This window comes from Lepidochelys kempii, chromosome 9 (assembly GCF_965140285.1).
Source record: "Lepidochelys kempii isolate rLepKem1 chromosome 9, rLepKem1.hap1, whole genome shotgun sequence".
Classification (NCBI taxonomy): Eukaryota; Metazoa; Chordata; order Testudines; family Cheloniidae; genus Lepidochelys; species Lepidochelys kempii.
In genome coordinates, this window is record NC_136388.1 from 42,208,867 (window position 1) to 42,231,929 (window position 23,063).

The window sequence follows — 23,063 nt, forward strand, 5'->3', positions numbered from 1 at the left end:
CCAGGGGTTACCCAATGAAATTAATAGGCAGCAGCTTTAAAACAAACGTAAGGAACTACTTCTTCATACAATGCACAGTCAACGTGTAGAACTCATTGCCAAGGGATGTTGTGAAGGCCAAAAGCATAACTGTGTTTTAAAAAAAAGAATTGAATAATATCACAGAAGATAGGCCCATCAGTGGCTATTAGCCAAGTTGGTCGTGGATGCATCCCTATGCTCTGAGTGTCCTGAAGCATCTGACTGTCAGAAGCTGGGCTGGACAACTGGATGATCACTCAAAAATTGCCTGTTTTTTTTCATTGCCTCTGAAGCATCTGACACTGGCCTCTGACGGAAGACCAGATACTGGACTATATGGACCATTGGTCTGATCCAGTGTGGCCATTCTTAAGTCTGCATTCACAGCAATGATGTCTCAACCATGAAACACAGCTATCTGTAGCCATGTGATATAACTGATTTATTGGGGGGGGAGGGGTTGGTGGAAGAGAAAAAGGAGGTAGGATTGCTTTTGTAATATAGATTGTTTATACATAGATCTGATTCATGTTCATATTTTTATAAATGATTTTTCTGAATTTAAAACCCACCCATTGTTAAAACACACATTTATTTTAACACACCTCTTGAGTACTGTGTAAGTAGAAATAGCACTGCTATCACTACCAGAAATTATCCTGCAATTCTGCGGTCATCAAATTCTAGGGTGTATAGCAAAATTTAGCAGTTTTGGTGATATTTCTAAAACTAATTTTCTACTGATCTTTGCCAAATGGCTAAATGTAAATGTATGTACCATTGTATTCGGCAGCAAGCAATTATTGAGAGCATTTTGGGTCTGCCTACCAGAATCCTAAAGACAATATATCTGTCAGTCAAGGCTACTAATTTTACGCTCCACTTCCTTTCCGTATATTTTGGTTGCCTGACCTAAATGCATAGATGGTAATGTGATTCCCCAATTCTTCTTCTAGTGATTGTTCATACGGATTCTATTCTGTGTGCATTTGCCCCATGTATTCAGAACATTCCATCCAAAGCAAGAAGCCTCAACTGGATTCATAGGTTTCAAGGCTAGAAGGGCCCGTTGTGATCATCTGGCCTGACCACCTGTATAACGCAGGCTATAGAATTTCCCCCAAATAATTCATTAGAGCAGATCTTTTAGAAAAACATCCAGTCTTGATTTAAAAATTACCAGTGATGGAGAATCCACTGTGACCCTGAGTAAATTGTTCCAGTGGTTAATTACTCTCACTGTTAAGAATTTACACCTTATTTCCGGTCTGAATTCTTCTACATTCAACTTCCAGCCATTGGATCGTGTTGCACCTTTCTCTGCTAGATTGAAGAGCCCATTGTCAGTCATTTGTTTCCCATATAGGTACTTATTGATTTTAATCAATTCACGCCTTTTTTGATTTCTAATTTTTTAATCGTTCTCGTGGCTCTTTTCTGAACCCTCTCCAGTTTATTAACATCTTTCTTGAATTGTGTGCACCAGAACTGGACACAGTATTCCAGCAGTGGTTGCAGTCCCAAATACAGAGGTAAAATGACCTCTCTACTCCTACTCAAGATTCCCCTGTTTTTGCATCCCATTAGCCCTTTTGGCCAGTGTCACAGCAGGAGTTCATGTTTAGCTGACTATCCAGCACCACCCCCAAACCTTTTTCAGAGTCACTGCTTTCTAGGATAGAGTCCTCCACCCTGTAAGTATGGCCTAAATTCTTTGTTCCCAGATGTACACATTTACATTTAGCTATATCAAAAGGCATATTGTTTGTTTGCGACCAGTTTGCCAGGTGATGAAGATCGCTCAATATTTGTGACCTGTCCTTTTTGTTATTTACCACTCCCACAATTTTTGTGTCATCTGCAAACTTTTTCAGTAATGATTTTAGTTTTCTTCCAGGTCATTAATAAAAATGTTAAATAGCATAGGACCGAGAACAGATCCCTGCAGGGCCCCATTACCCACTTGATGATGATTCTTCATTTACAATTAAGCTTTGAGACTTATAAGTTAATCAGCTTTTAATCCATTTAATGTGTGCCATGTTAATTTTATATCATTCTAGTTTTTTAATGAACATGTTGAGTGGTACCAAGTCAAACACCTTACAGGAATCTAAATATATTATGTCAACACTATTATTTTTATCAACCAAAGTTGTAATCTCATAAAAAAAAAAGTATGAAGTTGGTCGGACAGGAAATGTTTTCCATAAACCCATGTTGATTTGTATTAATTATATTGCCATCCTTTAATTCTTTATTATTCAACTCCTGTTTCATTCTCTCTGTTATCTTGTCCAGCATTGATGCCCAGATTGACAGGCCTATAATTACTCAAATCATCCCATTTAACCTTTTTAAATATTGATACAATATTAGCTTTCTTCCAGTCTTCTGGGACTTCCCCAGCATTCCAAGCCAGCTCTTTTAAAACTCTTGTATACAAGTTATCTGGACCTGCTGATTTAAAAATGTCTAACTTTAGTAGTTGCTGTTAAACAGCCTCCTGAGATAACACTCTTTCTATTCAACTGGTATCAAATAGATTGACCTATAAAGCTAAGTGGGAAAGGATTTCTGTGTGGGCATTTCATCAGCATCCTTTTCCCCCAGCACCCTTTTCAGCAGTATTTTATTGTTTGTTGGTCCAGAAACAAAGGGTCATATAACAGCAATATCTGCACATCACTCTCTTTATCCAGGACCACACAATATTTTCTCATCCTACAGTAGCTAGATTCCTTAAGAGCCTTATTCATGTTTTCCCCCCAATATGGGAGCTCTGTCCCTCTTGGAACTTCAATATAGTATTAAGTGTTGATGGCTCCCTTTTTGAGCCCTTAGTAAGCTGTACCCTATACCATGTATCACAGAAGACTGCTTTTTAGTAGCTATTGTATCAGCTCAAAGGATAGGGAAAACAGGCCCTTCCATTGAGTCTGTCTTATACAGTTTTTCATAAGGACAATGGTACTCTCAGGCTTCATCACAAGTTCCTGACCCAAGTTCTTTCAGAGTTCCAGAAGTACCAGTTTATTCATCTCCCAGTTTTCTTTCCTAAGCCTCAGTCAAACCCAGGGAAAGCTAAACTTCATACTTTTGGTGTAGTAAGGGCATTGTCTAGCTAGAAATGCGTTAGATTTCCTTTTGTTTAAATGGCTGGTAAATAAGCTGTGGTGAATGAAATGTATATTCCTGTTTTTGTGTCTTTTTGTAACTTAAGGTTTTGCCTAGAGGGATTCTCTATGTTTTGAATCTGATTACCCTGTAAGGTATTTACCATCCTGATTTTACAGAGGTGATTCTTTTACTTTTTCTTTAATTAAAATTCTTCTTTTAAGATCCTGATTGCTTTTTCATTGTTCTTAAGATCCAAGGATTTGGGTCTGTGTTCACCTATGCAAATTGGTGAGGATTTTTATGAAGCCTTCCCCAGGAGAGGGGGTGTAGGGCTTGGGGGGATATTTTGCGGGGAAGACGTCTCCAAGTGAGTTCTTTCCCTGTTCTTTGTTTAACACGCTTGGTGGTGGCAGCATAGGGTTCAAGGACAAGGCAAAGTTTGTATCTTGAGGAAGTTTTTAACCTAAGCTGGTAAGAATAAGCTTAGGGCGGTCTTTCATGCAGGTCCCCACATCTGTACCCTAGAGTTCAGAGTGGGGAAGGAACCTTGACACTTATCAAGAGTGGAATACATGTGGACAATCACTTGAACGAGAAAGAATGGAGATTCTTTAAGATTTGTTACTCACATGGATTCCAAGGCCAACCCTCCTTCCCCACAACTACAGAGTCCTGCTCCTCTGGGATTTTGGATTGTCAAAGGAGCTGAGGGATGGTTGGGCCCGTTCCACCCTTTATACCTCTGGGCAGGCATACACAAAGACATATAAGGTGTAGGCACAGCTTCAGCTGACACTTCTGGACGCTGCATGGGGTGTGTGTGCCCCAAGAGGGGAATCCACTTGGACAACACCTCTCAAAGAACCATAGTTACTATCAGATAAGTAACGGTACTTTCTCAGCTCTTCCGTTTCTTCTCTAATGTCTTCCAACTCATCTACATAAAGAGAAGAGAGAAAGGAAGAAAAAATCTAGTTACAGGAGAATGAAGAGGGAGGGCACATCTGTACGGATACCTCCAAGCCAGCTCACAGCTAAAAGGCTCTGTAGCTGGTAGGCAAGAATTACAGGGAGCCAGCAGGAATAAACCATCCTCCACACCAAACCTTCCACTCAGGGGCTCTGAACCATCTCATTGGCAGGGACACAGTAATGTCCCTGAGGCTCGACTTCATCTCTCTGACTTCTCTACCTACCTGAGAGCTTGTCACTCAAGCAGACTTTCTGAAATCTGTAGTCCACGTCCTGGCCAATTCCATAGCCCCCATGGCTATCAGTGTTGTGGAGACCTTCTATCTTTGGCCCTCTACAGTTTCGGCCTGTGCAGATTGGCTGCCAGTCCTTTGACCCACTGCTTACAACAGCCACTGACTCTGTTTACTGTCATTGGCTAGTATGAAAGGCAACGTACATGCGACAAGGGAAAATTGCCCACCAGTAATTCTATTTGTCAAAGTCCTTTCTTCTCCCTTTCTACATCATCCCTGACTCCTACCCACTCTGACTTGTCCCCCTTCTATCCACACACAAATCAGTAAGACTCAGGTCAGCAAGCACTCAGAACCTAGAATCCTGCTTGGGGGTGGGGGAAGCAGTCAAAGACAGAGTCCTGCTGTAACTTGGGTTCAGGCCCTGTCATTTTGAAATGTGGATGCAGCTCAAGCCACTGACCCAAGTCAGAAGGTCTGTGTAGTGCAGTATTGATGCTTTAGCAAGGTCCAGCAATTGTAAACCCAGGCTTACAATGCAGTGTGGGCTGTCAAGCATGGGCTTGGAAACAACAAGTCCACAAGCCCCGGTCCCAGAGACCTGGGCTTAGTGTGCAGTGGAGATGTACTCTTAGGAGGAGTCTCTCAGAGATTTTACTTTGATGTGAGTCGCCACTTTGCTACGGAAGCCCATATTGACAAAGAAGTGGGCATATTGATGCTCAGACATTCAGTTTGACTGACCTTTTGCATCCTTGCTTCTGGTAGGTGGAGCCATAATGCTGCCTGTAGTTGGTGCTGCTGGATAAATGGAAAACAAACCGAATGTCAGTGAGCTATTTTTCTACTGTAGAATAAGCAGTTAGCCCACAGTTCAGTTTGATACTGTCTGTATTTACTGTATGTATATTGGCAAACAAATGCAGGGTTGGAAGTGGAACAGCTGGAGGGTTAAATAAAAGTTCACAAGTGTCATTTCAGACAGTAATTGTATACTAAGCTTAATTTCATTTGAAAAAATATGTATTGGGCCAGATGACCTGTGAAGAGCTATCTCACCTATCTTTTCCTGCTTCATGTCCATTGCATATATGTTTTGTGATGGATGTTCAGGTTCCGCCAGTGTTGTGAAGACGCATATTTGATTCTGCGAAGACATGGAAATCTATTTATCACACTCTTTGCACTGATGTTAACTGCAGGGCTTCCAGAGCTAACCTCTGTCAAGGATATCCAATATCTCAAGGTAAAAACCAGAACTACAGCTCAGTATGACTTAGCATTTCTTCTGTACATGAATTTATGATCACACAGCAAATGCATTTCCTTACTTTTGAAAGCCCTTTCCCTAGTATTCCATTCCATATAATAGAGCTTTCTTCAAGTGGTATCTAGTACTGAGGCACAGACCCATTTCCCTCAACTATTTTGTATGTAAGATACTGGAATGACTAGTTATGTTTCTCAAGGGATCTGTGATGCTTCCTGGGGGTACCATGGGTTTTGAGGAACCTCATTACCACCAGGTGGTGAGGAATGCTTGTGTATGCCTGCTGTGGTTAGTTCCCCAACTCCACCAGTCTCTGGCAACACAAGCACTGCCTTCCAGGCCTCCATTAACCCCACTCTCCTTTACTGGTTAATGATAGGTACACTCCAACCCCTGAGGCCCCTGAGCGGCCCCATGGATCACACTAGATGGATCACACCATGGTTCACAGCCCAGGATCCACTAGACACTCACAGAACTCCCAAATTCTCTGCTCCCAAAGGAACAGTACAACCAGCTTATCAGTTACATCTTAGACCACAGCTCTGCTTACCACATAATACTTAGATATTTTTATAGTGAAAACAATACGTTTATTTAAAAAAAGAATACATTCAAGAAGCTAGTAGAATATATAAAATATACAAACATATACAATAAACTAATAATATACTTTGTAGAGCCTAAACTTAACTAACAGGACATTCTGATGCCTCTCAAAGGTTAGTTCACCCAAATTTTCTCTCCCAGTGTCAAACAGCCAGACAGGCTGTGATCCTCCATTCAAAAGACAAGTGTGCTGGCAGCTTGTCGTCTCAGCAAAGGATAAGTGGGTGCATCTCTGCACCTCCAGATACAGTTCCAATGATTCATTGTCTTCACTTGTAAAGTGGGTAACCTCCACTGCTTGTTTTTTCCTATCTAGAATCTCCCCAGGAGACATTACTATCATTTGATTTGCATTTTTCTCAGAGTGTACATAGGTTTTCATTACGAAGCACACAGTACACAATTTACATATCGTCAGAGAGGCAGATAAGCATCTCCTACCTGAAAGTAACTTGTTTAAAACATTCTGGTGACCAGTCCCAAGGCACAGATCTTAAGAACATAATTTGCAGTATACATACATAACTACTTACATATTGTTCATACATACATTTTGCGATGAGGGGACCAGTGGATATGGGGACCAGTGTGACGCAGGCTTTCAATAGAGACCTTACATGACGCTCTTTGGCAATTTAGTATGTGGATACCAGACTCGGGGGATCTCTGTGACTCTTATGAACCTCTGTGCCCTCTGCCAGTTGGCACCAAGAGGTCAGATTCTGACCCTCCAGGGTGCTGATCTCATTAAGATCAGTGGGAATTGAAGGTGCTTGAATACCCTAAGAAGTTTTTTTTATGACCCCACAGATTGGTTGATGAAGATAGTGCTGTAAAGAAAAAGGTTTTTCTTAATTTCTGAGTCAAAATAAAGAAATTGTTTTAAAAGTATCTTATCATCTAGGTAGGTAGTTCACGTTCATATGAGAGGGCTAGTGGAATGCTTTTCAAAACAGAACAGTACAGCATGTTGCAAATTGCATCACTCAGGTAAAAGTACATTTTTCATACCAGCTTTTCCTGGCTGTCACTTTTTTATATTCTCCGACAGTTCATTTCTTTTTTGCCAACATTGAGTTGCCATCTGCCTGTATGTCACTCTTAACTTTTAGTTACTGAACTGCAAATTAGTGCCATGTACTTCTTTAGCCATTGTTTTGTTGCTTTAACAGCAAACGCTGGCCAAAGTTGGTTAGTTTCTCAAAAAAACCTGTGATTTCCTCTTTTTTCTTTCTAATTTTATCATTTAAGTCCAGAAAATATCACTGTATGTTGATAAATGAATAATGGATTTTAAAGGTTTATAGTAGAGAAGGAAGAATGTGATTTAGAAAAATTAAAAATGCTGGGGGACGGGACGTAACTGGATTTTAAATTCCCAACAGTACCTTTTTGTTTCCAGGACTCTCTTGCCTTAGGGAAGAGTGAGGAAGAAGCGCTAAAACAATTTAAGCAAAAATTTGATGAAGCGCTCCGGGAAAGTTGGACTACTAAAGTGAACTGGATGGCTCACACTGTTCGAAAAGATTACAGATCCTAGGTGGTTTTTAGATTTGCACTAAACTGAATATTACTCTGACAATAAGTGTTTAAAAAGGGAACTGTAGGCTTGACCAACAAAATGTATTTCAAAACAGAAAAAAGGAAGTGGCCTGAATAATTGCTGATTCTTTTGCTTCTTAATGCTTGATCCCAAGACTTTCTGAACAAATAGTAAATATCCTGGATAATCAGTTCCTGCTGACTTTGCACGCTGAGAGCTACTAGATACTTTCTTTTTTTTCTTTTTTTAATTATTTGGTACTTTAAGAAAGTGTAAATATTTGTTTTTGTATTTTGGGCTAATGTACTCTACACACTCGAGAGGCTTGGAGACCTCTTATGAAACTGCTCATTGTTTTAAAATTAGGGCTTAAAAGAAGGGTGGAAGTTTTTGATATCTTAATTCTAAACATACTGTATATATTTTTTCATATGAAATCTGCCATACTTGTATAAATGCATTAATTAATTCTACTGTAAAGAGTAGCCACAGTTATTGTACTACAGGGAGGTGCTTAAAGTCTTGTACTGCTGCTGAAAGAACAGTATCTAGATATTTGTAAGATTTCTAATGGGAGTTCTTCAAAAGCACTTAGTGTTGGCCTAACTTTGCTCCCACTGACTTCACTGGGAGCAATTAGGCCACTGCTGAATGCTTTTGAAAATCCCTCCGAAAAAGTGTATTGTCTTCAATTAAATCTGTTTTTTAACTCTTTGCAAAAAGCAAAGTTATTTCATCTGTCTGCAAAGAGTTGCTTGACTCAGTCTTCCATTTAAGTTCATAACACTGATGCACACACAAACCCACTGTGTAAAGTATGTACAGTATATGGAAAATTTTACTTAAATATAATACAAATACTGATTAACAGAGCATATGTACCAAAATAATAAGGAAATTGTACCACCAGGTCGGTACTTAAGATTTTATAAAAAATAAAGTCCATACTTAAAATTCAACATGTTGTAAAACACCAGTGAGGAGTCATAAATCTGTTCTTACTGTATTTATTAAAAGCCTGCAGTAATATTACTTTTCCAGGATATTTGTGTTCAGTTTAAAATGGTTGCTAAAGAAACTGGATTTGTTTTAATTTATTTAGTGAGGTATCAGTTTTTTAGGTGCCTACATGGAGAGCAATTGTGATACGTGCAATAGAAACTGCTGTTTTAAAGGTGTAACATATACTGTTTCTGAACATTAGCAAGATGGAACTTAACTACTGTTTGTTCTCCAAAGACCACTGGTAGCTCTCAATTTGTGTTGACATTTGAAAGAGAATTAAATATATATTTACCTTTTGGACTAAACAATTGTTTTACACAGGAATTTCATTAAAGATTATTTTACTTTGTTCATAGCGTGAATTATTTTGTCCTCTTTAAAGACCAAACACCAAATCTAAGCCAGTTAGAAGTACAGCATACTTGGTTTGTTCTCTTTTGTCAGATATGAAAGGACTGAAATGTTGTTTTGCCCCGACTGTTGGGTATGTTCCATGTTCTTTGCTGCTAGTGATGTTTCTGGTAAAGCCTGTTGTGTTAATATGCTAACATATCAATTGTTTTAATTGCCTGTCTACTTTTGGTAACCATGTACCATATCATCCCTCTGCTTTTAGGAGCAGACAGGAAGAAGGGAGAAGAAAAACTACTCCAATGGCCACAAATCTGTCTTCACCCTAAAGGGAGACAGATCATCAGCTTCTACCAATTCACTGCCTAAAAATTAACATCTATAACCAATGCTCAGTTGAGTTAGCAGAACCATTGCTGGACATGTTTAGTTTTGCTATACAACAAGGCAGATTACTCAGGGTTAATGTAGGTCTGATAGGTAGAGGCCTGCATTAGAGATCATGTGGAGCCATACTGCAGTACTTCTGGGAGGGACTGAGCTTCAGGGAAGTGCAATCTCTCCGAAAACTCCCGAGAGCACAGTGGGGAATGCACATATTGCATTATTCCTGTCTGGTGCACAAGTATTGCAGGGCCATGACAGGAGGAATGATAGCCCGCTGGTTAGGGCACTAGCCTAGGATTTGGGAAGCCATTGAATTTCCTGGTCCACCATAGACTTCTTGAGTGACCTTGCGCAAATAACTAATTCTCTCTCTTCCTCAATTCCCCATCTGTAAAATGTGGATAACACTTACCTACCTCACAGGGGGTTTGTGGGCATATGTACATTAAAGATTGTGAGGCACTCAGATACTACTAATGGAGGGTATATAAGTACCTGAGATAGATAAATAGCCCCATCTGTTCCCTGCTTCCTTTTGGTGCAACTAGCATCCCAGGGAACACTAGACCTTGTACTGGCGCTTGTACTGGAGCATCCTTGCACCTCCCTGCCTTCATGATTATCGTTTATTTTCCCCATATTTGTGGTTGGCAATGAATGAGCCAGAAAACTCTAGAATCTGAGAGGCAAACTGGAGTTGTTTTCATGGCTAGCAGTTAGAAAAATCATCTCTTTCAATTTGTAAACTGAGCCATCTTGGTCGGGAAATTATTGAGATGCAACCATGAAATTTTGGGGTACTGGTTTTCCAGAGTCAGAGAAGAACCACACTTTAAGTAGTATGTATTTGAGTGACTGAGGTAAACTTTTCACACCATACAAGGTCCCTTCTTTTAAATAAATAAAGACCCAAGGCACTGTGCAGTGAACTGGAGCCAAAGGCTGCAGCAAGGTTCCTGAATTCCTCAGCAGCCTGGAGACTTTTGTGACAGCTTCATTTAAATTTAAAAATGGAGTGTCTTAATTAACTAAATAATAATGATATATTAATTTCCCCTATTTATGTTCATAAATTGAATTTTAGGCTGTCCTTCAAGTTTCAGTTTGTAATGCGCTGCACGTTTTTTGCTGAGAAAACACACCTGCTTTGGAGAAGGTGGCAAGAGAGACAGAAAGGCTGGAGATTTTGTCATCTAGGTAGGAATTCTTGGGCCCTTGACATAGGGGAGGCTAGTGGGATCAGTAGCTGGATAGTTCCGCTAAAATCATCAGCAGAGAAGTAATTAGCTACATTGACATTTTAAATAGTCATTTGTTAGGTGTTGGTGTAAACATCCCATTGAGGTAAATGGCCATTCACCCCACTGACAGCTGTTGTTTTAGGCTGATTGCAGTCTCCAGTAGACATCATGGCATCAGATTACACTTGTTTGACAGTTTCAAGATTTTCCTCAATGATGAGGACTAAGAATATAAAAATGATCATATTGGGTCAGACGTGGCTCCATCTAGCCCAGTATCATGTCTTCTGACAGTGGTCAGATGCTTCAGAGGGAATGAACAGAACAGGGCCGTTTTCGAGTGATCCATCCCCTGTCCTCCAGTCCCAGTTTCTGGCAGTCAGAAGCTAGGGACACCCAGAACATGTGGTTGCATCCCTGACCATCTTGTTGAATAGCCATAGATGGACCTCTCGTCCATGAATTCATCTAATTCTTTTTTGAACACAGTTATACTTTTGGCCTTCACTGCATCTCCAGCAATGAGTTCTACAAGTTGATTGTGCATTGTGTGAAGTACTTTCTTATGTTTGTTTTAAACCTGCTGCCTTTTAATTTCATTGGGTGACACATGTTTCTTGTGTTATGTGAAGGAGTAAACACTTTCTTATTCACCTTCTCTGCACCATTCATGATTTTATAAATCTCTATCATATCCCCCTGTAGTAGTCTCTTTTCCAAGCTGAACAGTCTGTCCTATTAATCTCTTGTCATATGGAAGCTATTCCATACCGCTACTCATTTTACTTGCCTTTCTCTGTACTTTTTCCAATTCTAATATCTTTTTTGAGGCGACCAGAACCGAATGCAGTATTCAACATGTGGATGTACCCTGGATTTATATAGTTGCATTATGATATTTTTGTCTTATCTATCCCTTTCCTAATGGTTCCTAACATGCTGTTAGCTTTTTTGACTGCTGAAGCACACTGAGCAGCTGTTTTCAGAGGACTATCCAGAATGACTCCAAGAGCACTTTGAGAGGGAATGACTAATTTAGATCCCCATAATTTTTGTATGTAGAGTTGGGATTGTTTTCCACTGTACATTAGTTTTCATTTATCAACATTGAATTTCATTTGCCTTTTTGTTGCCCAGCTTTGGAAGATCCATTTGTACTCTTCACAGTCAGCTGTGAACTTAACTATCTTGAGTAATTTTGTATCATCTGCCAACTTTGCCACCTCACTGTTTACCCCATTTTCCAGATCATTTATGAATATGTTGAACAGCACTGGTCCCAATACAGATCCTTGGGGGACCCTGCTATTTATCTTTCTCCACTGTGAAAGCTGATAATTTATTCCTACCCTTTGTTCCCTACCTTTTAAGCAGTTCCTGATGGATGAGAAGACCTTCCCTCTTACACCTTGACTTAGGAGCCTTTGGTGGGGAACCTTGTCAAAGGCTTTCTGAAAGTGCAAGTACACTGTATCACCCTGGTGCACATGTTTGTTGACACCCTCAAATAATTATTATAGATAGGTGACTAGACATAGTTATCAGGTGAATGAAAAGCTTAGATTGTATAGTTTAAATCTACAGCAAGACTTAAATTCCACTGCTGTCAAATACATGGAATCCTGACTACAAATTATGAGACTGAAACATCTTCTGATTCATGAAGTTTCACATTATTTTAAGTAGATGTTGAGGAGGGTAATTGTAATAAGTTACCCTGTTATGTACCGCTTGCTTTTTAAAAAAATATTCCCCTTTGTTAAAGCAGTCCCCTTAGCTGCAGTCACTCATGTTTGTAGAAGAGAAGATACACCTAGACACCCAGACCTAAGATAAATAAGCTGTAATAGCACCCTTTTCCAGAGCATAAATTGTAAATTGTTTTGTCATCTCCTCTCTTGTTTGACTTCATAAGTGTGTGGTAGGTATGCTGCTCCCTAAAGGTGCTTCATCTTCTGTATATTCCTTCCCTCTCTTCCTGCACTCACTGCTTGAAGGTGGCAGATGTTCACAACTGTCCATCTAGGTATTTGCTTGTTAAGTGCTAACTCATATTTGTGTTCCAAGGGAGGCAGCTTCCCTTTCACTCCCTCACAGCTGTGTATATTTATGTTGATTTCATAACTCTTACCGCATATCGTTTTTAAACAGTCTGAATTGATTCAGATCATCTAATATGACTATTCATAATATAACCTGATCCTATTATTTGGTTTGTTGGAACTATTGAAATCAGATAATTAGCTAGTAGAGACTTAGTTATTAGAGTGTCAGACTATGATGATTTTATTCCTTTTCAGTAAAACAAAGATGTGATTTCAAATGTTATTCTTAATGTGTGCAATCAGTATTCCGATTATCAATCTTTTTAATATACTGTATTAATCTAACACTATCACCTGTCTTTAATACTAAAGATGAAATTATATGTTCATACATGTCAACCTTTTTTGTAATCTTTAAAACAATTCACCTTGAGTAGTGGTGCTGGGAGATGAGTAATGATCTCGGAAAATGAAATTCTCTAGTTAGAGACCATGGTAGAGCACATGCATCAGTACAAGCTGCCCCACTGTACCCGAAAACTGACCTAAAAGGACCCCTGCAAGGGATAAGGATACCTATTATTGTAGCAACTGTAAACCCCAATCCAGGCAAAATAGTAAAGAAAATAGCTTCTCCCCCAAGATTTTACAAGGCTGGTGGTCTCCATGCCTACTTACTTGTTTGGGTTTTTTAAAGAAAATATACACATGCTCTCTAGTGATTTTTCTGTGAATAAGAGCAGAGGCTGAGTTTTTTCCAAAGCTGCGATAGGCAACACAACTCCCTTTAGTATCAGTGGAAGCTGTGGAATTAAATCCCTCCACCCCAACCAAAATTCTTAACCAGGAGAGCAAAAAATGAACCATGAACATTTAAACAGGAAATAAAATTGAATCTTTCACATTTTGTCTGAAAACTCTTTTCACGAGCCACCTTAAGGCTTTTTCTCAGGGTAAATGGACTGAGATGTTTGTCTATGATCTGAGGAACCTGCACTTAAAAATCTGCATGTTGCATTTTTCATGAGATGAGTTACAACACTGACATAGGCACACAGAGGCTTCAGCTTTATTAAAGAATATTGTTTTTTTCAAATAAGTACAATAACTGTTACTGGCTGCTATTAATAACATACATACAAGGCATAGCCTATATGTCTGAATCTCCCACACACTGAGTTCTCAAAACTGCCCCTATTTAGTAAGTGTTTAAAGTCATTTCTTTATAAGGGTAAGATTTAGTACCATTCGGTTTCTTTTCCAGTTCTAAGGTGGTTGGCAAACCACTCTCCACCTGGCTAGGAAAGCAAGGCATTTTGTGTCTGCAAGCTGCAATTCAGTACCATGACCATGATCATACAAACTGTATCATTGACCATGTCTTCAGGCACAAAAGCAAAGGTGCATTTGGGTACATTTTGTGTGCTCTAATAATACAAAGAAAGCTGTTCTTCGAGATGCTCCATGCAGATCAGCATGTTATGTCTTAGAATAATCTTCTGTGTTTAGGGGGATAACAAAAAGGTTGATCAGAGATGAACTTTTACTGCTTGGGCATATAACTGAACTTCTCTTTGGATATGGGCTCCTTACGCCTACAGCCATCTGCCACATTTGATCACTCAGAGTAGAATTTTGCTCAGATGCCCATTTTACACAACTAAAGCTAACCCTATCAAGTGCTTGAATGCTCTCAACTCCCATGGACCATGGTAGCAATGCAGACTCTCTTACAGGTGCAGGATCGAGCCTTAACTGCTAATGGGAGCATCTGAGATGGAAGATGGTTATCCTAGTATGATATGGGCAGCTAGGCCCCATCTGTAATTTGTTTCACTTCAATAGAACAGGTACACAATGTTCTACTCTGATTAGCCACATGTGGGATGCTTTAAACACCATTTCTCTTTGTCTGTCTGCAATATAAATTTTGAATGCCACAGCCAGTCAATTCTACAATTTCAATGAATGTTGGGGATAGTAGGGGGCAGAACACTATTTGGGGGCATAGAAGGGCAAAACCCTAAGGGGAAACATGGGAGATGTAAAAAGTGCCCCTGCCCTCTGTTTAGCAGAACCACAGCTTCAAGCACCTTTACAATTGTCTGTACATCAAACTAATGGCACCTTCTGATTCTTTGTTGGTACAGCTCCTAGTGCAGTGGGATCCTGGTCCATGACTGGGGTTGGTAGGTGCTGCAGTAATACAAACACCACCTTCCACCCTAACCGTCTCTAGCCTCTCTGCCTATCCTCCTAATAGAGTTTAGTATGTTGACACACTGAATGACTCATCTCCGTGACAGAAAGGAGACAATGGAGGGTGCACACAGCCCCTGCCATTGCGGGGTGGGGGTGGGGGAGTTGGGAGACCCTTGTATGTGCAGAGGAGGGGATAGCACCTGCTTTGAGGGATAAGGGGAATGGGGGTGTGCACAGCTGCTGGCATGAGGAGGAAGAGTGGGGAACGATAACCTGGGAGATCATACGCCCTGTCTGCTGATAGGGGGCAGGGAATGGACAGACAGAGCCCCAGGCATGGGAAGATGGTGAGAGAAGCTACAGAGAGTCCCTGAACTAGAGGGTATGGGAGGATGGCTTGTGGGGAAATGGAGGGATGTAAGGATTCCTGTGGATAAACAGAAGACTTGAGACACTAAGGCTGTGTCTCTGATTTCACATACATGCTCACGCAGTTTAAAAATAAATTTAAAAAAGTGTTTAATATGCCAGATCAGTAATAAAAAAAACCCTCTGAACAGCCCTACACCTTACCAACAAATATAAGCCAAAATTCTTCATTCACTGTCAAGATCTGCATCTAGGATTCTGCACTACTCCTGCTGCAGCTGATTAACCTGTTTCATAGAGAGTGGCATGGAGAATGCTATCCATTTTAAGAGGATGCTATTACGGAGCAAACATAGGTCCTAGTAGGCCTAAAAAGCTTTCAGCTCACACACTTATAAACTACTTTACATATGAAGAGCTCACAATATTTAGGTTTATTCAATGTGCAGCTGGTATATGTAGCAAGCATGCAATGCAATTTTAGACCCCAGTCCTGCTTTCAGATCCATGCCAACTCCAAGCTGAGCCTATATGGATCCAAGTGTAGGGCTGGAGTTTTAATGTTTTGGAGCTTCAACATCTTGCATAAACAAGGAATCTACTGTGAGTCCTTGATCACCCCTATTTCCATGATGGCCTTTGGGGAATACAGTACCGCAGCAGGCGTCTCCTCGGTCATAGTGATCCAATAAGCTGTGGGCAATGAAACTGCTTTCTGAGTGCAGTGTCTCACACTTCCGGCAGATGATGATTTCACATTTCGGACACATTTTCCCCGAGTGTGGCTGCCTTAGAGAACACATTTCCTCCCTTGGGGGCTTCATTTTTTTGGAACCTTTCCTGTGTAAACATCTCTTCTTGTCCTCAAAAACCCGATTCCTCCCCTGAGGGCTGGAATAGAAGGAAAACAGTGACAAATTTAACCTATAAAGTTTTGATAGCAAAATGAGCTTAGCAGAAGCTGTTAATGCCCTATTTTTAACCCCGCCCCCCCCCTCGAGGTTTTCTCTGTGGCATGTTCTAAACAACAGGTGCCATATTTAAACACCATTGAAGAATATGTGTGTGGAAGGAATAAGCAGAGTCTGGTACTTACAATATGCTACAGGTCACAGACCTTGCTTTTTCAAAGCTGGAATTTTTGAGCTGCTTGTTTTAAAATTATAGAACAAAGCTGTCTTGAATGCCCTCTTTCAGTGAAAGTTACTGCAGGTATCTTGAAAGAGGCTTTAATTTAGAACAGCAGTTTCGCTTTGGCACTACACACAGCCACACATATGCACTTTCCATGGAGCTGATCCTGCAAGGAGTCCCATGTGCAGACTTCCATAGGGCTCGGTGCAGGGGTCTGCCCGTGCAGAGATCGTTGCAGGCATCAGGCCCTAGTTAGTAAAACAAAGTCCAAATATATCCTACAAAGTGCCCATTTGCATTTGTGAACTCACATGCAGCTTCAGCGACTAGCAGGAAAACATGACAATGCTCTGTCCTTCAACAGAGACAACTGGAAAAGCTTAAAAGGGGACACTGCTAGCACTCACAAAAATGAAGAGTAATGACCTGAGTATAACAGTGTCCTTCTGCTGAGTTGAATGCTAACTGAGGTCTCAATCCTGCAAGCACTTACATGAATAGTCCCCAAACAGTGTTTGCGGGATCGGGGCTTATTGGTACTTCTATGTACCGAGACAGTAGGATCCGAAGAAATACATTCAATCCATGTGAGGACTGGCGCTGTTATGTCAGCTTGTTGGTGTAGTAAAATACTGAGAGAGTGGGCAGCTAGAACAGTACTGCTTTTTATAACAAATTTGGAAAAATCTCTATTCCATTTTCAGCTGTCCTCACTTTCAGATTAGTTTGAGGCCTCCTTGTCTTGGAAAGCATGATTTTCCTGTTTTTATCACTATATTGAAATTGAATTCTTACCCCGTTCTGTCCCCAGAACAAGCTCCCGAGAAGAGAGCAAATGTAACCCACAAAATCTGTCCATGTTCCATCGCAACTCATGTCTCAGGGTCCAGTTCTGCTAGTGTAACCCTACTGCCATTAATAGAGTTATTCCATATTTGGTCCAGTGTAATCTAGAACAGAGTTTGGCTCTCAGTGTCATTTCTGGCTAGTTTATTTTAATCTGTGCCAAGCATGTAACAAGTTGATGTGGCTATCAAGCCTAATGTACTAATTGCTGATACTTACATGCTCTTCTTGCTAAGATCATAATTTCCTGGGTCTAATGACCAAAGACAGACTACTTTTAGCAGAGCTGCAAAGAAAGCAGCTTTGGACTATGGGTTGGGCGAGGACATTTTTTCAAGTTAATTTGTTAGCAATCCACAATAATTTCTGCACTGTGCATGCCCTCAGTTTAATCTCATCTAAGGGGGACCTGGAGTGACATGAATGACACTAAGAAAGGTAGTAGGTAATAACAATCAACATTCCAATGGGGCTAACAAGTATGTAGAAAAGCAGTTAACCAAGGAGCAAGCCTGCTGAGTAAAGAGACATCAGTTTTACATGATCATATTTCAGAGGGAAGAACTGAAGTTTAAGCCCACAACTCAAAATGTGGTATCATACACACACCTCACCACACTTGCAACTTTCAAGTACCTATAAAGTTGTGTGTTGATTTCAGCTCTACCTATATATTGCTACCATATCATGTCTTCTCTCTAGGGTGACCAGATAGCAACTGTGAAAAAACGGGACTGGGGTGGGGGGTAAGAGGCGCCTATATAAGAAAAAGTCCCAAAAAACTGGACTGTCCCTTTAAAAAATGGGACATATGGTCACCTTACTTCTGCCGTGATTCCAGGATACAATACCAGTGCAAACACTGATTCACCAGCTTAGTAATGTTAGTCCTGGAAGTGATTTCCAGGGCTGTCACAACTCAGTGTTAACAAGTACTGTACAAGGGTACCAACAAGTAAATGTGGGCACTGGGAAACAAATCCACATAAGTCATTCAATCTTTCTATACCTCAGTTTCCCAGTTTGTAAAAGCAGATCACAGGGTTGTTTGTAAAGCTTTTTGTGGGCTTTGGTTAGAAGATGATTTAGAAGTGAAAAGTATTACGTATAAATAACGGCCTCTAGTTAAAGATTATGCTATGGGACCCTGCACTGTGTCTAGTACAGCTGCTTATCATGAGTCATTGAGCATTCAGCCTCAGACCTACTTACAGTTTACTCTTGGAAGGCCCAGAGAAGAAATTCAGTGCAGAAAACCTTTTCTTAAACAGACGCTCTCTCTTTTTCCTTCCATGTTTCATATCACCTACGCTGTCATCTTTACTCTCCCTCTTTGCCTTCTGCCAGCTCATCTTAACTATAACAGCAACAATAAAACAAATGAGAGCAGGAGATGGCAGGTTCACAGATCTATGCTGCTATCACAAAACAACATGAGTAACAATGTACAATTGAATTATATAGACAAGTTTCTGTACTAACCTGTGGATGTTCCAGGAATGCAGCAGGTTTTGTGGAGTTCAGACAGCAGGCACTTTCCATCAGATGGAGCAAACACCTGCTTTGGAAAATCCTAAGGGAAGAAGAAGGGGTAAGTATGGCTATTTTTACTTAACTAAGCTATGGATAATAGGTATGGCTGTTAAGTAAGATAAATGTCTCTATTCTAGGTGCTACCATGTACTATTAAACTAATTTCCAAAGAAATAGAAAGATGCTCACTTGATAAAAGCAAATAATAGGAGATAATAAAACAATCTTGTACAGACAGAGAAGGGGAACAGCAAACTGATTTCTTGAGATGGAACTAGCATAAAGCAACAGGCAGGGAAGGCACTTGGCCACTGCTTGAAAATAATTTCTTCTTTTTCCTGATAAAATATTTGATTAATCTTAATTTCCGCATTGTGCTGCTTCGTCTCCAAGCACTATCCCTGTGGCCTCTGTGATTAAATTAGTCTCTCTGCTCTACATTTGATATTCAGTAATTGCATTCACTTTTGGTTGATTGACTCACATAGTAGGTTTGACTTGCTCCAAATTGCTGGGAAGCAGCTTCGGCCCATCCTGCCCATATGTTGTAGTTTGAAGTATTTCCCAATAATTGTTTTCTAAAATAAATCACACAACCCTAATTTTTAGGAATGAATGCAAAGGAGGTAGCATTCTATTGAGTTAGCGAGTGATCAGAAAATCCATCATGGCTGAGCTATGTATTTTCCTTAATTTTAGCCTTTGTGTCCTCGCATACAATAGTCCACAGCCCAGATCCTACAACAAGCTCCATGCCGGCACAGAGGTCTTTTGTGTACAGCTCTCCTTGCAGAATCAGGACCAATCTAGCTCTCACTTTTATTAATTCAGTTATAATTGCTTACCAAGAACACACTATGACATGTGTGAATGTGGAAAGTAGAAAGAACTCAGGAGTAGCAGAGCCACTCAGCAGTTAACCTCACTCTTGCGCTCAGTAGGCAGCTGCCCACATTTTTTAGCAGAGCAGAGGGAAGTCCCACCCTTTCTGTGATTAATCTAGGGCCTGGTGTGTTTTCTCTGTGCAGAGTGAACAGAGGTAAGCTGCGATGAAAGAGGTTGTGAATATCTCATTGAAATGCACAAGGAAACATTCTCTAAAAAAAGTGCCCCAACATCAAGGAGAGAAGAAAGTTGCAGGTGTCAGACATTTACAGACCTCACAGGTCTCTCTGTAGTTTTTAATGCTTTCCACAACCTACTTCAAATTCAAGGCCTGCCTGATAAAAAAAAAAAGACGTGTTTTTCTGTAGTAGGGATACAGCAGTCTCAATTTGAAGCTTCCCTATTAAACCAGCTTTGAAGAGTAGACCATAATCTCCACCTAAGTGGCAGCAGCTGGAGAGGCAGGAATTTCCTCTACCTCTCAGTGGTGAGTTCAGAGCCCTGCAGATGAAGCTATTTTACTATTAATGCTGAAGTTAGGTAGCTTATTCGTTTTTCTCTTTAAACAGGAGTTTGAAGATCAGTGTAACATTAAGGTTATCAATGTAAATGTATGGGAAAGTAGGTAATGGAAAAGCGAAGGTACTCAAAATGGACCTGTTCTAAAGCCCATTGAAGTCAGTGGAAAGACTCCCAGTTCCAAAGACTTTGGTCAGGCCCTATATATGGATTTTTTACAGGACTGGGCCCAGTAAGATTAAGTTGCCCATATTCTCTTTACTATCTGTACTCATTAGTCTAATGTAGCTAGTCCTTGTAATAGAACTATTCTTGTCCTTACAGTTATGTATGTGATTATGTGCTGAGCTTCTGAATGACTGAGCACTTATCTCTTTTCTTCCACCCCATTTATATTTCAGGGTCTTTTGCTTTCCATTGCTTTTAACACCGTAATTAATTGTCTGTGTGTTTTTACTGATGGCGTTCCTAATATACCGAAATAATGGCCAAGTATTCTTGGTTACCTCAGAGGCTCCCTCACACACACACACACACACACACACACACACACACACACACACACACACACACACACACACACACACACACACACACACACACACACACACACACACACACACAATCTCCAAAATATCACTGTTAAAACAAAATTAAAAGCAATTAGAGCTCAGCACTTCAGCCTGCAAAGTGTCTCTAATATCTGGATCCCACTTAAAAAAAGCTAGGAGAAGACTAATAGTCTTCAGGTGGAACAATTATAGATTTTTGGGGACACAGACACAAAACAGCATTTCCAAGTAATTAAATGCTATAATTCTGTATTAGCTCTAAGTAATGGCAAGAAAGGCATGGTACCTTCAGAGCCTTGGAATGCTGTTTGATCATTGATACTCAGGGTATGTCTACACTACGGAATAAGGTCGAATTTATAGAAGTCGTTTTTTTAGAAATCGGTTTTATATATTCGAGTGTGTGTGTCCTCACAGAAAATGCTCTAAGTGCATTAAGTGCATTAACTCGGCGGAGCACTTCCACAGTACCGAGGCTAGAGTTGACTTCCGGAGCGTTGCACTGTGGGTAGCTATCCCACAGTTCCCACAGTCTCCGCTGCCCATTGGAATTCTGGGTTGAGATCCCAGTGCCTAATGGGGCTAAAACATTGTCGCGGGTGGTTCTGGGTACATATCGTCAGGCCCCCATTCCCTCCCTCCCTCCGTGAAAGCAAGGGCAAACAATCGTTTCGCGCCTTTTTTCCTGAGTTACCTGTGCAGATGCCATACCATGGAAAGCATGGAGCCCGCTCAGGTAACCGTCACCCTATGACTCCTGGGTGCTGGCAGACGCGGTACGGCATTGCTACACAGTAGCAGCAACCCCTTGCCTTGTGGCAGCAGATGATACAGTACGACTGGTAGCCGTCATCGTCATGTCCGAGGTGCTCCTGGCCACGTCGGCTGGGAGTGCCTGGACAGACATGGGCGCAGGGACTAAATTTGGAGTGACTTGACCAGGTCATTCTCTTTAGTCCTGCAGTCAGTCCTATTGAACCGTCTTATGGTGAGCAGGCAGGCGATACAGATTGCTAGCAGTCGTACTGTACCATCTTCTGCCAGGCAGGCAAGAGATGAGGATTGCTAGCAGTCGTATTGTACCATCTTCTGCCAGGCAGGCAAGAGATGAGGATGGCTAGCAGTCGTACTGTACCATCTTCTGCTGAGCAGCCATGAGATGTGGATGGCATGCAGTCCTTCTGCACCGTCTGCTGCCAGCCAAAGATGTAAAAGATAGATGGAGTGGATCAAAACAAGAAATAGACCAGATTTGTTCTGTATTCATTTGCTTCCCCCCCTCCCCCGTCTAGGGGACTCATTCTTCTAGGTCACACTGCAGTCACTCACAGAGAAGGTGCAGCGAGGTAAATCTAGCCATGTATCAATCAGAGGCCAGGCTAACCTTCTTGTTCCAATAAGAACGATAACTTAGATGCACCATTTCCTATTGGAACCCTCCGTGAAGTCCTGCCTGAAATACTCCTTGATGTAAAGACACCCCCTTTGTTGATTTTAGCTCCCTGAAGCCAACCCTGTAAGCCATGACGTCAGTCGCCCCTCCCTCCGTCAGAGCAACGGCAGACAATCGTTCCGTGCCTTTTTTCTGTGCGGACGCCATACCAAGGCAAGCATGGAGGCCGCTCAGCTCACTTTGGCAATTAGGAGCACATTAAACACCACACGCATTATCCAGCAGTATATGCAGCACCGGAGCCTGGCAAAGCGATACCGGGCGAGGAGGCGACGTCAGCGCGGTCACGTGAGTGATCAGGACATGGACACAGATTTCTCTGAAAGCATGGGCCCTGCCAATGCATGCATCATGGTGCTAATGGGGCAGGTTCATGCTGTGGATCGCCGATTCTGGGCTCTGGAAACAAGCACAGACTGGTGGGACCGCATAGTGTTGCAGGTCTGGGACGATTCCCAGTGGCTGCGAAACTTTCGCATGCGTAAGGGCACTTTCATGGAACTTTGTGACTTGCTTTCCCCTGCCCTGAAGCGCATGAATACCAAGATGAGAGCAGCCCTCACAGTTGAGAAGCGAGTGGCGATCACCCTGTGGAAGCTTGCAACGCCAGACAGCTACCGGTCAGTTGGGAATCAATTTGGAGTGGGAAAATCTACTGTGGGGGCTGCTGTGATGCAAGTAGCCCACGCAATCAAAGATCTGCTGATATCAAGGGTAGTGACCCTGGGAAATGTGCAGGTCATAGTGGAT

The 23,063-nt window shown here is 41.2% G+C and overlaps 2 protein-coding genes across 18 annotated transcripts in view; both read left to right on the forward strand.

The window, feature by feature from the left end:
- The window catches only part of PIK3CB (phosphatidylinositol-4,5-bisphosphate 3-kinase catalytic subunit beta), a 185,370-nt gene extending 176,192 nt beyond the window's left edge, over positions 1-9,178 (forward strand). For 14 of the 17 annotated variants that reach the window (XM_073359996.2, XM_073360002.2, XM_073359999.2 and 11 more), the window contains 2 exons: positions 5,463-5,595; positions 7,631-9,165. In XM_073359996.2, the coding sequence (XP_073216097.2) occupies positions 5,463-5,595; positions 7,631-7,768 (271 nt within the window). In that variant the 3' untranslated portion in view covers positions 7,769-9,165. Of the gene's footprint in view, positions 1-5,117; positions 5,428-5,462; positions 5,596-7,630 lie in introns of those variants that run through there. The other 3 variants (XM_073360010.2, XM_073360009.2, XM_073360008.2) reach the window with 3 other exon arrangements.
- Positions 9,179-18,851: 9,673 nt separating this feature from the next.
- The window catches only part of LOC140916898 (vesicle-associated membrane protein 1), a 96,324-nt gene continuing 92,112 nt past the window's right edge, over positions 18,852-23,063 (forward strand). The window contains exon 1 of the mRNA XM_073358792.2: positions 18,852-18,942. The gene's annotated coding sequence lies outside the window, so the exon portion shown is untranslated. The remainder of the gene's footprint in view (positions 18,943-23,063) is intronic.